Below are 15,195 nucleotides of genomic sequence, written 5' to 3'. Positions count from 1 at the left end.
TCAGTACTTTGCTCACTTGTAATTTAGTTGTAATTCATCTGTAATTTCTTATCTATCTTTCCCACTAGATTGTACATCCCTTGAGAACAAAGACCTTGTGCATTCTGATCACCCCTCTCTCTAGTATCTTGGATGAGGCCTAGCACATATGAGATACTCAGTCTGTACTCATGCCTTTTATGTACCAAACATATTGGTGCTGGGGGGTTAGAGATGCAAGATACTAGCTTCCTGCCCCGAATAATTCTCAGTTTGGGGATGGGGTGAGGAGAGAAAGCACACAAGGGAAGTGTTATATTCATAATATATACAGAGGGCTGGGGAAGCACAGAAAAGGGAACAACTCAGTCTGCTTTAGAAAATCAGAGAAAGCCTCCTGGAGGGGGTGGAAATCTGGGCTAGCAAGAACAGAAAGAAAAGGGCATTTAGACAGAGAAGACAATGCGTCATGATACAGAGGCACCAGGGGACAGGTTATGCTTGGGATACACAAAGAACTTGTGAGAGAAGGGAGCATTGGGGGATAGCAGAGATAGAATCAACAACCAGGGGCCAGGGCAGAGTTTGGACTTGATCCTGCAGGCAATGCAGAGAGAACAAAGGATAGTAAGCAGGTAAATGACAGTCAGATTTGGGTTTTCCACACGTGTCAATTATTTGTTGCTGTGTAACAAACCACCCCCAAAGCTTAGTGGTTTAAAAACAACCATTTTATTTACTCATGATTCTGGGAATCAGCAAGCTAAGCTGGTCTTGACTGGAGTCACTCATGCAGTTTGGGTCATTTAACCACTTAATTGAGGTTAGAAGGTCTTAGCTTGGTGTCCGTCACATGTCTCCAGCTGCTAGCCTGGGCTTCTTCACATGGCAGTAGAAAAGTTCCAAGGTGAGAGTGAAAGCTGCAAGGCCTCTTGAGGCCTAAGCTTAGAACTTACACAACATTCATTCCACCAAATTTAAATGGTCAAAGCAAATCATACAGTCAGCCCAGATTCAAGGGGTGAGGAAAGAGACACTGTGTCTTGGTGAAGGAAGTGGCAAAGCCATAATGCATTGGGACAGGATGTGAAGTTTAAAATTTATAATACCAAGTATTAGCAAGGATGTGAAGCAAAGTACTCTATCTTTGGATTGAATCTCCATGATCTGTGCGGGGTATCTTGGCTGTGGGAGAGCTCAGATCTTTTTTATGCTACTCTGGGCATGTAGTCAAGCCACACACATGTAACCAGTTAGGCCAGCTGTAAACCGTCAGTAAATAAAGTGACCTTGGGAGTCACCAGGGGAGCTTCAGATTTAAATAGCACATTAGAAATACCAATGCCCTTACCTCGGCCAAGAGTGAAAAAACAGACATCCAGATAAAGACACAGCCTTTGCAATCCAGCTGTAAATCAACTCTCTCTTCCATAATGTGAAATTCTAGAATAGGCAAAACTATAGTGACAGAAAGCAGATTAGTGATTACCTGGGACCAGGAGTGGGAGAAGGGGATTAAGTGCAAAGGAGCACAAGGAAACTTTTTAGAAGATGGAATTTTCTATATTTTGATGGTGATGATGGCTATACTATTATAATGAATTATCAAAATTCATTTAAATGGTACATTTAAAATTGATACATTATATCGTATGTAAATAATAACAAAAAAGAATAAAGTTTTATTTCTAAAGGGCATCATGCTACATTTAATCTTTGGGACTAAACTTTTCACTTAATATATTTTTGCTAAGAATCATTCATATTGTTATGTGTTATTGTAGCTCATTTGTTTTGACACCTGTATAATATTCCATTGTGTGAATATTCCATTTTATTTGTCCACTCTCATAGGCATTTGGGTTTGCTTTTGTGACCAGGGCTGCTATGAACATTCTTTTTTTTTTTAATTTTTTTTTTTTAGTTTTTTAAAATTTATTTATTTTTGGCTGCATTGGGTCTTTGCTGCTTCGCATGGGCTTTTTCTAGTTGCAGCAAGTGGGGGCCACTCTTCATTGCGGTGCGTGGGCTTCTCATTGCGGTGGCTTCTCTTGTTGCAGAGCATGGGCTCTAGGCACATGGGCTTCAGTAGTTGTGGCATGTGGGCTCAGTAGTTGTGGCTCACAGGCTCTAGAGCACAGGAGCCACTGGAGCCACTAGACCTCTTCCCAGCCACATTTGGAAAGCAGTGCTGTTGACAGCAGGAGGAATGGCTGGAATTACGCAGCTCAAGAGAGCTTTCTCAAAGTAAGTAAGCAGATTATTATGCAGTGGCTTAACATTTTAGTTACTTGTTTCTTAAATTAGATCATGGGACATATGGAGAAACTTGGTAGGCTTGTTTAAGCCCTTCGGCCGCTCAAGACTTATCATGCAGAACTCTCACCTCAAGTGTGAGATGGGCTCTGTAACCAGGCTGAGGTCCTGCGCTTTGGGTACCTGGGTACAAAAGGAACTAACACTACTTGGAGTGACGTGAGGCCCCCCAACTACAGTCCCAGCTCCATGGAGCTTCAACAATTTTATTGGCTAAATGCTTCTTCCCAAGTTTACAGCTTAAAGAGTGGCCCTGCTCACAGGTTCCTCCTCCTAAGCCCCTAATGGGGCAGGAACCTTTAGCACAGGCTCAGAGATGGGGAGTAGGGGTTGGAAGTGGAGTGTAATAAGTGAGTTAGAAACGTGCTGATGCTCCACAATTGGACAGCAGGACAGAAAAACTCTTACTTCCTACTGCTGAAAACTGTCTATAGAAAGACTTGAATGGGATGGAGATAGGCCAGAGTGCACCTCTGCCACTGGTCTTCACAAGAGTACACCCTTTGTCTTCCTACAACAGGACTTCAGGAACAGGGTGATGCTACGTCATTCTACACATTTTGCAAAAGTACATAGGCCCAAAATTGGCCATGAGGTTTGGGATTACCAGCTCCCCAACCTGGCAGGATGGGAAGAAAGAAAATGTGTCCATGAAAAGCTTTCGGAAGTGAGTCAGGTCTTCCACATGAACCTTGACGCCATATTGATTGGCCAGGAGCTCGATGGTGCCTTGCACCACATACTCATTCTGTAAGTGTGAGAGTGAGCAGGTGGAATAGACAACGTGGCCTCCTGGTTTGGTAGCAAGGAGTCCAGCCCTGTAACCAGAAAGAGAGAGTAGCAGTGACTAGTAAGCTTCCCAGAAGTAGAAGCACATCAGAAGAAGCTGGAAGGATAGGGGAGTGTATTGTGGGATGGGTAGCTGTGTTAGCCTCTGAAGTGCCTTCCACACTGACACCACCTGAAAGTTGTTCTCAAAGCTGAGAGCAACCCAACCTTACTCCATGGGCTCTCCTCCAAAAGTCCTCTTGAAATGGTCCCCTGATATTTGACTCTGGTTGTAAACCAAACCCTGATGCTGGATATGGACTGAGTCCTTACCCCAGCTCTACAGAGGCTTAACCTCAGTAACTATTTTTCAAAACTGTGCTACTCACTGACATGGGGACTAGCATAGAGGTAAAAGTGAATCTGTGCAGCCCATCCTGCTATGCATGTCCTACCACACAGTCTTTTCTTTTTTTTAAATTTTATTTATTTATTTTTTATACAGAAGGTTCTTATTAGTTATCTGTTTTATACATATTAGTGTATATATGTCAATCCCAGTCTCCTAATTCATCGTATCACCACCACCACCCTCCCCGTCGCTTTCCCCACTTGGTGTCCGTACATTTGTTCTCTACATCTGTGTTTCTATTTCTGCCTTGCAAACCAGTTCACCTGTACCATTTTTCTAGATTCCACACATATGAGTTAATATACACATATATTGTTTTTCTCTTTCTGACTTACTTCACTCTGTATGACAGTCTCTAGGTCCATCTATGTCTCTACAAATGACCCAATTTCGATCCTTTTTATGGCTAATACTCCATTGTATATATGTATCACATCTTTATCCACTCATCTGTCAGCATTTAGGTTGCTTCCATGACCTGGCTATTGTAAATAGTGCTGCAATGAACACTGGGGTGCATGTGTCTTTTTGAATTATGGTTTTCTCTGGGTATATGCCCAGCAGTGGGATTGTTGGGTCATATGGTAATTCTATTTTTAGTTTTTTAATGAACGTCCATACTGATCTCCATATTGGCTGTATCAGTTTACATTCCCACCAACAGTGCAAGAGGGTTCCCTTTTCTCCACACCCTCTCCAGCATTTGCTGTTTGTAGATTTTCTGACGATGCCCATTCTGACCAGTGTAAGGTGATACCTCACTGTAGTTTTGACTTGCATTTCTCTAATAATTAGTGATGTGGAGCAGCTTTTCATGTGTCTCTTAGCCATCTGTATGTCTTCTTTGAAGAAATGTCTATTTAGGTCTTCTGCCCATTTTTTGATTGGGTTGTTTTTTTAATATTGAACTGCATGAGCTGTTTATATATTTTGGAGATTAATCCTTTGTTGATTCATTCACAAATATTTTCTCCAATTCTGTGGGTTGTCTTTTTGTCTTGTTTATAGTTTCCTTTGCTGTGCAAAAGCTTTTAAGTTTCATTAGGTCCCATTTGTTTATTTTTGGTTTTATTTTCATTACGCTAGGAGGTGGGTCAAAAAAGATGTTGCTGTGATTTATGTCAAAGAGTGTTCCTATGTTTCCCTCTAAGAGTTTTATAGTGTCTGGCCTTACACTTAAGTCTTTAATTCATTTTGAGTTTATTTTTGTGTATGGTGTTAGAAAGTGTTCTAATTTCATTCTTTTACATGTAGCTGTCCAGTTTTCCCAGCACCACTTATTGAAGACACTGTCTTTTCTCCATTGTATATCCTTGCCTCCTTTGTCATAGATTAGCTGACCATAGATGCGTGGGTTTATCTCTGGGCTTTCTATCCTATTCCATTGATCTATATTTCTGTTTTTGTGCCAGCACCATATTCTCTTGATTACTGTAGCTTTGTAGTATAGTCTGGAGTCAGGGAGTCTGATTCCTCCAGCTCCGCTTTTTTCCCTCAAGAAAAAAGATTGCTTTGGCTATTCAGGGTCTTTTGTGTCTCCATACAAATTTTAAGATTCTTTTGTTCTAGTTCTGTAAAAAATGCCATTGGTAATTTGATAGGGATTGCATTGAATCTGCAGATTGCTTTGGGTAGTATAGTCATTTTCACAATATTGATTCTTCCAATCCAATAACATGGTATATTTCTCCTTGTGTCATCTTTGGTTTCTTTCATCAGTGTCTTATAGTTTTCTGAGTACAGGTCTTTTACCTCCTTAGGTAGGTTTATTCCTAGGTATTTTATTCTTTTTGTTGCAATGGTGAATGGGATTGTTTCCTTACTTTCTCCTTCTGATCTTTTGATGTTAGTGTATAGGGATGCAAGAGATTTCTGTGCATTAATTTTGCATCCTGCAACTTTACCAAATTCATTGATTAGCTCTAGTAGTTTTCTGGTGGCATCTTTAGGATGATCTATGTATAGTATCATGTCATCTGCAAACAGTGACAGTTTTACTTCTTCTTTTCCAATTTGTATTCCCTTATTTCTTTTTCTTCTCTGACTGCTGTGGCTAGGACTTCCAAAACTATGTTGAATAATAGTGGTGAGAGTGGACATCCTTGTCTTGTTCCTGATCTTAGAGGAAATGCTTTCAGTTTTTCACCATTGAGAATGATGTTTGCTGTGGGTTTGTGGTATATGGCCTTTATTATGTTGAGGTAGGTTCCCTCTATGCCCACTTTCTGGAGAGTTTTTATCATAAATGGGTGTTGAATTTTGTCAAAAGCTTTACCTGCATCTACTGAGATAATCATATGGTTTTTCTTCTTCAATTTGTTAATATGGTGTATCACATTGATCGATTTGCATATACTGAAGAATCTTTGCATCCCTGGGATAAATCCCACTTGATCATGGTGTATGATCCTTTTAATGTGTCATTGGATTCTGTTTGCTAGTATTTTGTTGAGGATTTTTGCATCTATATTCATCAGTGATATTGGTCTGTAATTTTCTTTTTTTGTAGTATCTTTGTCTGGTTTTGGTATCAGGGTGATGGTGGCCTCGTAGAATGAGTCTGGGAGTGTTCCTTCCTCTGCAATTTTTTGGAAGAGTTTGAGAAGGATGGGCATTAGCTCGTCTCTAAATGTTTGATACAATTCACCTGTGAAGCCATCTGGTCCTGGACTTCTGTTCGTTTGTTTCTTTTTTAAATTAATTTATTTTATTTATTTTTTTGGCTGCGTTGGGTCTTCGTTGCTGTGCGTGGGCTTTCTCTAGTTGCGGCAAGCGGGGGCTACTCTTCATTGCCGTGCGCAGGCTTCTCATTATGGTGGCTTCTCTTGGTGCAGAGCACAGGCTTTAGGCGCACAGGCTTCAGTAGCTGTGACACACAGGCTCAGTAGTTGTGGCTCGTGGGCTCTAGAGCGCAGGCTCAGTCGTTGTGGCACACGGGCTTAGTTGCTCCGCAGCATGTGGGATCTTCCCAGACCAGGGCTCGAACTCGTGTCCCCTGCATTGGCAGGCAGATTCTTAACCACTGCTCCACCAGGGAAGTCCCTGTTGGAGGATTTTTAATCACAGTTTCAATTTCATTACTTGTGATTGGTCTGTTCATGTTTTCTATTTCTTCCTGGTTCAGTCTTGGAAGGTTATACCTTTCTAAGAATTTGTCCATTTCTTCCAGGTTGTCCATTTTATTGGCATAGAGTTGCTTGTAGTAGTCTCTTAGGATGCTTTGTATTTCTGCAGTGTCCATTGCAACTTCTCCTTTTTCATTTCTAATTTTATTGATTTGAGTCCTCTCCCTCTTTTTCTTGATGAGTCTGGCTACAGGTTTATCAATTTTGTTTATCTTCTCAAAGAACCAGCTTTTAGTTTTATTGATCTTTGCTATTGTTTTCTTTGTTTCTATTTCATTTATTTCTGCTCTGATCTTTATGATTTCTTACCTTCTACTAACTTTGGGTTTTGTTTGTTTTTCTTTCTCTAGTTCCTTTAGGTGTAAGGTTAGATTGTTTATTTGAGACTTTTCTTGTTTCTTGAGGTAGGATTGTGCTGCTATAAACTTCCCTCTTAGAACTGCTTTTGCTGCATCCCAGAGGTCTGGATCGTCATGTTTTCGTTGTCATTTGTCTCTAGGTATTTTTTTATTTCTTCTTTGATTTCTTCAGTGATCTCTTGGTTATTTAGTAACATATTGTTTAGCCTCCATGTGTTTGTGTTTTTTACGGTTTTTTTCTCTGTAATTGATTTCTAATCTCATAGCGTTGTGGTTGGAAAAGATGCTTGATTCAATTTTCTTAAATTTACCAAGGCTTGATTTGTGACCCAAGATGTCATCTATCATGGAGAATGTTCCATGTGCACTTGAGAAGAAAGTGTAATCTGCTGTTTACGGATGGAGTGTCCTATAAATATCAATTAAATCTATCTGGTCTACTGTGTCATTTAAAGCTTGTGTTTCCTTATTAGTTTTCTGTCTGGATGATCTGTCCATTGGTGTAAGTGAGGTGTTAAAGTCCCCCACTATTATTGTGTTACTGTTGATTTCCTCTTTTATAGCTGTTAGCATTTGCCTTATGTATTGAGGTGCTTCTACCTAGGTTGGGTGCATATACATTTATAATTGTTATATCATCTTCTTGGATTGATCCCTTGATCATTATGTAGTGGCCTTCCTTGTCTCTTATAACATTCTTTATTTTAAAGTCATTTTATCTGATATGAGTACTGCTACTCCAACTTTCTTTTTTTAATAAATTTATTTTATTTATTTATTTATTTTTGGCTGTGTTGGGTCTTCGTTGCTGTGCACGGGCTTTCTTTTGTTGTGGCGAGTGGGGGCTACTCTTCATCGCGGTGCACACGCTTCTCATGGAAGTGGCTTCTCTTGCTGCGGAGCACAGGCTCTAGGCGCACGGGCTTCAGTAGTTCTGGCACACAGGCTCAATCGTTGTGGTTCACGGGCTCTAGGATACAGCCTCAGTAGTTGTGGTGCACGGGCTTAGTTGCTCTGCAACTGGCATGTGGGATCTTCCTGGACCAGGGCTCGAACCCATGTCCCCTGCATTGACAGGTGGCTTCTTAACCACTGCGCCACCAGAGAAGTCCCCCAGCTTTCTTTTGATTTCCATTTGCATGGAATATCTTTTTCCATCCTCTCACTTTCAATCTGTATGTGTCCCTAGGTCTGAAGTGGGTCTCTTGTAGACAGAATATATGTGGGTCTTGTCTTTGTATCCATTCAGTGAGCCTGTGTCTTTTGGTTGGAGCATTTAATCCATTCACATTTAAGGTAATTATCAATATGTATGTTCCTATTACCATTTTCTTTATTATTCCGGGTTTGTTCTAGTAGGTCCTTTTCTTCTCCTGTATCTCCCACTTAGAGAAGTTTCTTTAGCATTTGTTGTAGAGCTGGTTTGGTGGTGCTGAATTCTCTTAGCTTTTGCTTGTCTGTAAAGCGTTTGATTTCTCCATCGAACCTGAATGAGATCCTTGTTGGGTAGAGTAATCTTGGTTTTAAGTTCTTCCCTTTCATCACTTTAAATATATCATGCCACTCCCTTCTGGCTTGTAGAGTTTCTGCTGAGAAATCAGCTGTTAACCTTATGGGAGTTCCCTTGTATGTTATTTGTCATTTTTCCCTTGTTGCTTTCAATAATTTTTCTTTGTCTTTAACATTTGTCAGTTTATTATGTATCTCGGCATGTTTCTCCTTGGGTTTATCCTGCCTGGGACTCTCTGCGCTACCTGCACTTGGGTGGCTATTTCCTTTCCCATGTTAGGGAATTTTTCAACTATAGTCTCTTCAAATATTTTCTCGGGTCCTTTGTCTCTCTCTTCTCCTTCTGGGACCCCTATAATGCGAATGTTGGTGCGTTTAATGTTGTCCCAGAGGTCTCTTAGGCTGTCTTCATTTCTTTTCATTCTTTTTTCTTTATCATGGTCTGCGGCAGTGAATTCCACCATTCTGTCTTCCAGATCACTTATCTGTTCTTCTGCCTCAATTATTCTGCTATTGATTCCTTCTAGTGTTATTTTTCATTTCAGTTATTGTATTGTTCACCTCTGTTTGTTTGTTCTTTAATTCTTCTAGGTCTTTGTTAAACATTTTTTGCATCTTCTCAATCTTTGCCTCCATTCTTTTTCTGAGGTCCTGGATCATCTTCACTATCATTATTCTGAATTCTTTTTCTGGAAGGTTGCTTATCTCCACTTCATTTAGTTGTTTTTTTGGGATTTTATCTTGTTCCTTCATCTGGTATGTAGTCCTCTACCTTTTCATTTTGTCTATGTTTCTGTGAATGTGGTTTTCGTTCTGCAGGCTGCAGGACTGTAGTTCTTCTTGCTTCTGCTGTCTGCCCTCTGGTGGATGACGCTATCTAAGAGGCTTGTGCAAGCTTTCTGATGGGAAGGATTGGTGGTGGGTAGAGCTGGGTGTTGCTCTGGTGGGCAGAGCTCAGTAAAACTTTAATCGGCTTGTCTGCTGATGGTGGGGCTGAGCTCCCTCCCTGTTGGTTGTTTGGCCTGAGGTGACCCAGCACTGGAGCCTAGAGACTCTTTGGTGGGGCTAATGGTGGACTCCGGGAGGGCTCATGCCAAGGAGTACGTCCCAGAACTTCTGCCGCCAGTGTCCTTGTCCCTGCCGCTTCTGCAGGAGACCTTCCAACACTAGCAGGTAGGTCTGATTCAGTCTCCTATGGGGTCACTGCTCCTTCCCCCTGGGTCCTGATGTGCACACTAATTTGTGTGTGCCTCCAAGAGTGGAGTCTGTTCACTCCAGTTTGTGAGTCACCCACCCAGCGGTTATGGGATTTGATTTTATTGTGATTGAGCCCCTCCTACCATCTCATTGTGGCTTCTCCTTTGTCTTTGGATGTGGGGTATCTCTTTTGTTGAGTTCCAGTGCCTTCCTGTTGATGACTGTTCATCAGTTAGCTGTGATTCCAGTGCTCTCGCAAGAGGGAGTGAGCGCACGTCCTTCTACTACGCGATCTTGAACCAATCTCCACATAGAGTCCTTATGTCCCAGAGAAAGACCATCCAGTGATGACTGTCTCCTCCAGGCAGATTCCCAGCCAGAAGACCCTTCTACGGGTAATGGTCTTGGCAACAGCTTCTAGCCCCCAAGCCCCCCAGGTAAGCAGACCCCCCCCCCACAGCACTCTGGCCCGAAGTCCTGAGTTTGTGTAAATCTATTACTCACGCAAGAAGCTGCACCTGCAACACAGGCAACATCTGCCGCTCCTTCTTCCTTGAACGCTGAAAGATGTTGTTCTCCTCCTCATGAAGGGAGTGGCGGTCTGTTGTACAGGGCACATCCACCAGCACCTGCCCAGGAGTGTTAAAGGGTAAAGTATTAGGGTTCCTTACAGGCTCCTCTTCCTTAGGCCAGGGGTGTTTTAGGCCCTTGACCTGGAGGGTTCTGCAGAGTGCTTCCCTGGCCCATCCCCCCACTGCAGAGTATCTGACAAAGCTTCTCACTTTAACCTGGTGGACAATTGTGATATAATCAGTGGGAAAATAGTACATCTAAGTATACTCATGGCTGGTCAAAAAACCAAAACCAACATACAAAAAACTGAATTAAGTAATTGATATCAACCTAAAAAGAAGTCTTCAGTGCTTCAGGGCTCTGTCCTTGACTCTGTCCCTAGCTATTTGAATGAAAACATCCAATTTACAGATGATATAATACCCAAAGGATAGCTAATATATTGAATAACAGGATCAGGATTCAAAATTATCTTATGCTAAAACAATGTCATATCCAATATGTAAAAGTTTTAAAGTGAGAGATGTAAAGTCATTCATTTATTGAAGAATTCCCCAGTGGTCCAGTGGTTAGGACTCCACGCTTTCACTGCTGAGGGCCTGGGTTCGATGCCTGGTCAGGGAACAAAGATCCCACAAGCTGCGCAATGCTGCCAAAAATAAATAAATAAATAAAGTCATTCATTTATTTACTAAGAGCCTACTCTGTGATGGGCACTAAAGACCAAAACAAAAAACAAAAAACCTACCCACCCACCCCCCAAAAAAACAGTCCTGTATTTACATTTCAAAAAAGTAAAATCAGGACTTCCCTACTGGTGCAGTAGTTAAGAATCCACCTGCCAGTGCAGGGGACATGGATTCCAGCCTTGGTCTGGGAAGATCCCACATGCCACAGAGCAACTAAGCCTGTGCGCCACAACTACTGAGCCTGTGCTCTAGAGCCTGCGAGCCACAACTACTGAAGCCCACATGCCTAGAGCACGTGCTCTACAACAAGAGAAGACACCGCAATGAGAAGCACGTGCACCGCAATGAAGAGTAGTCCCCGCTTGCCCCAACTAGAGAAAGCCCGCGTGCAGCAATGAAGACCCAATGCAGCTAAAAAATAAATAAAATAAAATAAATAAAATTTATTAAAAAAAAAAAAAGTAAAATCATCTGTGGAAAAGATCTGTAAATTTTCAGTCAAGCAGAAATTCTGAGTAAATTAGTAATGACCCAGTGTTCAATATTCTGATGTACTCCTAGGCTGAATGAATTGATACAGTGTACACAGAGTAAGAGAAATAATGACTACCTTGTATTCTGGTCAGGTCGTAACTCAAGAAATGTGATGCGGCTAGCGTTCACAGGAAAAAGAGACATTAACTAAATAGGAATGCTCAGAGAAGGGCATAGGAATGCTCAGAGAAGGGCCACTGTGATGTTTAGAAACCACACGATAGAAGAAATTAATACCTTCTGTTTCCAGGAACGTAGTAAACTAGGTATCTTGAAACCCTTGTGATACAAAATATCTAAAAAGGCCAGATAAAATATATTTTTAAAATACTTTTAAATGCACAGCTCATAGAAAATTAGAGAAATCCTCAGAAGCCAAAGAAAAACCAGGAGCACAAATCCAGGGAGGGATTCCAGAGCTGAAGTCGATGCCTTCTATTTTTTTTAATTTTTTTAAATTGAAGTATAGTTGACTTACAATGTTGTATTAGTTTCTGGTATACAGCGAAGAGATTCAGTAAATATATATATTTACACGTAGATATTATATATATTATTTTTCAGATTCTTTTCTTTGTAGTTTATTACAAGATACTGAATACAGTTCCCTGTGCTATAGGGAACTATATTCCCTATAGCACACTTCCTACTAGGCCACCAGGGAACTCCCAGGACCTTGTTGTTTATCTGTTTTATATACAGTAGTTTGTACCTGCTAATCCTAAAACTCCTAATTTATCCCTCCCCCCTTCCCCTTTGGTAACCATAAGTTTGTTTTCTATGTCTGTGAGTCTGTTTCTGTTTTGTAAATAAGTTCGTTCGTATCTTTTTTTTAGATTCCACATGTAAGTGATCTGTGATGTTTGTCTGTCTCTGTCTGACTTACTTCATTTAGTACGATAATCTCTAGGTCCATCCATGTTTCTGCAAAAGGCATTATTTCATTCTTTTTTGTGGCTGAGTAGTATTCCACTGTATATATGTACCGCATCTTCTTTATCCGTTCATCTGTCAATAGACATTTAGATTGCTTCCAAGTCTTGGCCCTTGTAAATAATACTGCTATGAACATAGGGGTGCATGTATCTCTTTGAATTATAGTTTTGTCTGGACATCTGTCAAGGAGTGGGATAGCTACATCATATGGCAACTCTATTTTTAGTTTTTTGAGAAACCTCCATACCATTTTCCATAGTGGCCACACCAATTTACATTCCCACCAACCGTGTAAGAGGGTTCTCTTTTCTCCACACCCTCTCCAGTGTTTATTATTTGTAGACTTTTTAATGAATGCCAATCTGACTGGTTTGAGGTGATACCATATTGTAGTATTTTTTTTTATTTTTTATTTTTGGCTGCGTTGGGTCTTCATTGTTGCACGTGGGCTTTCTCTAGTTGCGGCAAGTGGGGGCTACTCTTTGTTGTGGTGCGCGGGCTTCTCATTGCGGTGACTTCTCTTGTTGTGGAGCACGGGTGCTAGGCATGCAGGCTTCAGTAGTTGTGGCACACAGGCTCAGTAGTTGTGGCTCGCAGGCTCTAGAGCACAGGCTCAGTAGTTGTGGCACACAGGATTAGTTGCTCCATGGCATGTGGGGTCTTCCTGGACCAGGGATTGAACCCATGTCCCCTGCATTGGCAGGCGGATTCTTTTTTTTTTTTAATTAATTTGTTTATTTATTTATTTTTGGCTGTGTTGGGTCTTCGTTGCTGTGCACGGGCTTTCTCTAGTTGCAGCGAGCGGGGGCTACTCTTCATTGAGGTGTGTGGGCTTCTCATTGCCGTGGCTTCTCTTGTTGCGGAGCACGGGCTCTAGGTGCACCGCTTTCAGTAGTTGTGGCACACAGGCTCAGTAGTTGTGGCTCGTGGGCTCTAGAGAACAGGCTCAGTAGTTGTGGTGCACAGGCTTAGTTGCTCCGCGGCATGTGGGATCTTCCTGGACCAGGGCTTGAACCCATGTCCCCTGCATTGGCAGGTGGATTCTTAACCACTGCGCCACCAGGGAAGTCCCCACGTTGTAGTTTTGATTTGCATTTCTCTAATAATTAGCAATGTTGGTCATCTTTTCATGTGCCCATTGGAGGTGGCTTCTATCTTTTATCAATCCCTAGTAACCCAAAGCCTTGGAGGGCAGAAAACAGGGCACTTGAGGTACAGAAGTGGAATGGAAATCCATAGAAAAGTCAAAATCCTTAAAGGGCTACATGCTCAATCAAAGTATGAACTAGGGGGAAAAAAGAATCAGCCACAATGGGACTTCCCTGGCAGTCCAGTGGTTAAGACTCTGTGCATCCAATGCAGGGGGCACAGGTTCAATCCCTGGATGGGGAACTAAGATCCCACATGCCACATGGCACAGCCAAAAAAAGAAAAATCAGACACAACAGAAGACAAGAGAACTTGTCTGTTTTGGCTTTAACTCTAGGCAAAAAGAAAAAAAAGTCTCCCTGAGAACTTGTAACCACTCAGATAGGAGGTTCGAACTCATGATGCCTGCATGATCCAGAAAACCCCCTGTAGAGCAATAAATGGTCCTGGATTGAGCGATCCCCCAAACACCTGGCAAAGCAAATGCAGGTTCCCTTCTGGAGGAATGAAAATCAACCATTAAAGCAGGGCTCTTATAATTAACTAGGCAATGATCATAAGCTGACAATAAACAAAATCAGGTTTTACACTTCTAGTAAGAGCAGAATAGCTTGTAAACCAATGCTCCTGGTGGAACAATTAGAAATGCTTGACAAAATATTTAAAATATCTATCTGAAATCATTAGAGATCTACTAAAGAACCAAGAACTGAGGGGCTAAGATCCTAGAGAGGAAAAAGTACAGGTAGGTAAGCCAGAAGCATTCAGCTCTACTGTGACAAATAAGGGGTTGAGAAGATGAACAGAACTTTCAGCAGTCTTATGGAACTGTGGGGACAAAAACTGGAGTTCAGAGTCCACACCAAGGAGTAGAGGGTCCTAGTAAAGAAACACCTCATGCCTTGAGCTAGAGTGCTGAAATTAAATACCCTAGGTATAAAGGTAAACTGGAAAAAGAACAGCCCTCACAAACTCCAGCTTTGAATCAGCCTAATTTCTGGCTGAATTAAGATGATCTGCTCTGATGTTAACTGTCAGCCTGAGGAAAATCAAATCCTTTCTAGAGGAAGGTATCTAGAGCCTCAGATTATCCCTGCAGTTTTTCACACAAAATGTCTGGCATTCTAACAAAAAAATTACTAATACCAGGAGACAAAACCAAATGACCAAAAACCAAGAGAAAAAACAGATCACAGAAGCTGACCCATGAGATCCAAATATTAGAATTATCATAGTGTTTGAAAAAATCATGCATATGTTCAAGAAGTTAGATGAAAAGACATAAAATTTTATCATTTCTAATTTCTATAGAACTAGAATTTTTTTTTTAAATAATCAGCTGGAAATTCTAAAACTGGACAATATAATAACTGAAATCAAGAACTCAATAGTTGCAGTGAGAATATAAGTTACTGCAGCCACTATGGAAAACAGTATGGTGGTTCCTCAAAAAATTAAAAATAGAACTATCATATAATCCAGAAATTCTACTTCTAGGTATTTATCTGAAGAAAACAAAAACTCTACTTTGAAAAGCTATCTGCACCCCAACGATCACTGCAGCATTATTTACAGTAGCCAAGACATGGAAACAACCTAAGTGCCCATCAACAGATGAATGGATAAAGAAAATGTGGAATATATATACA

General features: G+C 41.2%; 1 protein-coding gene and 1 long non-coding RNA gene across 2 annotated transcripts in view; both read right to left on the bottom strand.

Annotated features, from left to right (window-relative positions):
* Positions 1 to 2,481: 2,481 nt before the first annotated feature.
* NSUN4 (NOP2/Sun RNA methyltransferase 4) overlaps positions 2,482 to 15,195 on the bottom strand; it is a 30,009-nt gene continuing 17,295 nt past the window's right edge. Inside the window, exons 5-6 of the mRNA XM_007164518.2 lie at positions 10,170 to 10,294; positions 2,482 to 3,113 (exon numbers count right to left, since the gene is read on the bottom strand). Of these exons, the coding sequence (XP_007164580.2) occupies positions 2,837 to 3,113; positions 10,170 to 10,294 (402 nt within the window). The 3' untranslated portion in view covers positions 2,482 to 2,836. The remainder of the gene's footprint in view (positions 3,114 to 10,169; positions 10,295 to 15,195) is intronic.
* LOC130708670 (uncharacterized) lies at positions 10,306 to 13,082 on the bottom strand. The gene is made up of 3 exons (XR_009008971.1): positions 12,348 to 13,082; positions 11,699 to 11,757; positions 10,306 to 10,887 (listed from the first exon to the last, which is right to left on the bottom strand). It is a non-coding gene; the product is annotated as an uncharacterized LOC130708670 (long non-coding RNA).

This window comes from Balaenoptera acutorostrata, chromosome 1, assembly GCF_949987535.1.
Source record: "Balaenoptera acutorostrata chromosome 1, mBalAcu1.1, whole genome shotgun sequence".
NCBI classification, from domain to species: Eukaryota; Metazoa; Chordata; class Mammalia; order Artiodactyla; family Balaenopteridae; genus Balaenoptera; species Balaenoptera acutorostrata.
This window is presented reverse-complemented; position numbering and strand designations above follow the sequence as displayed.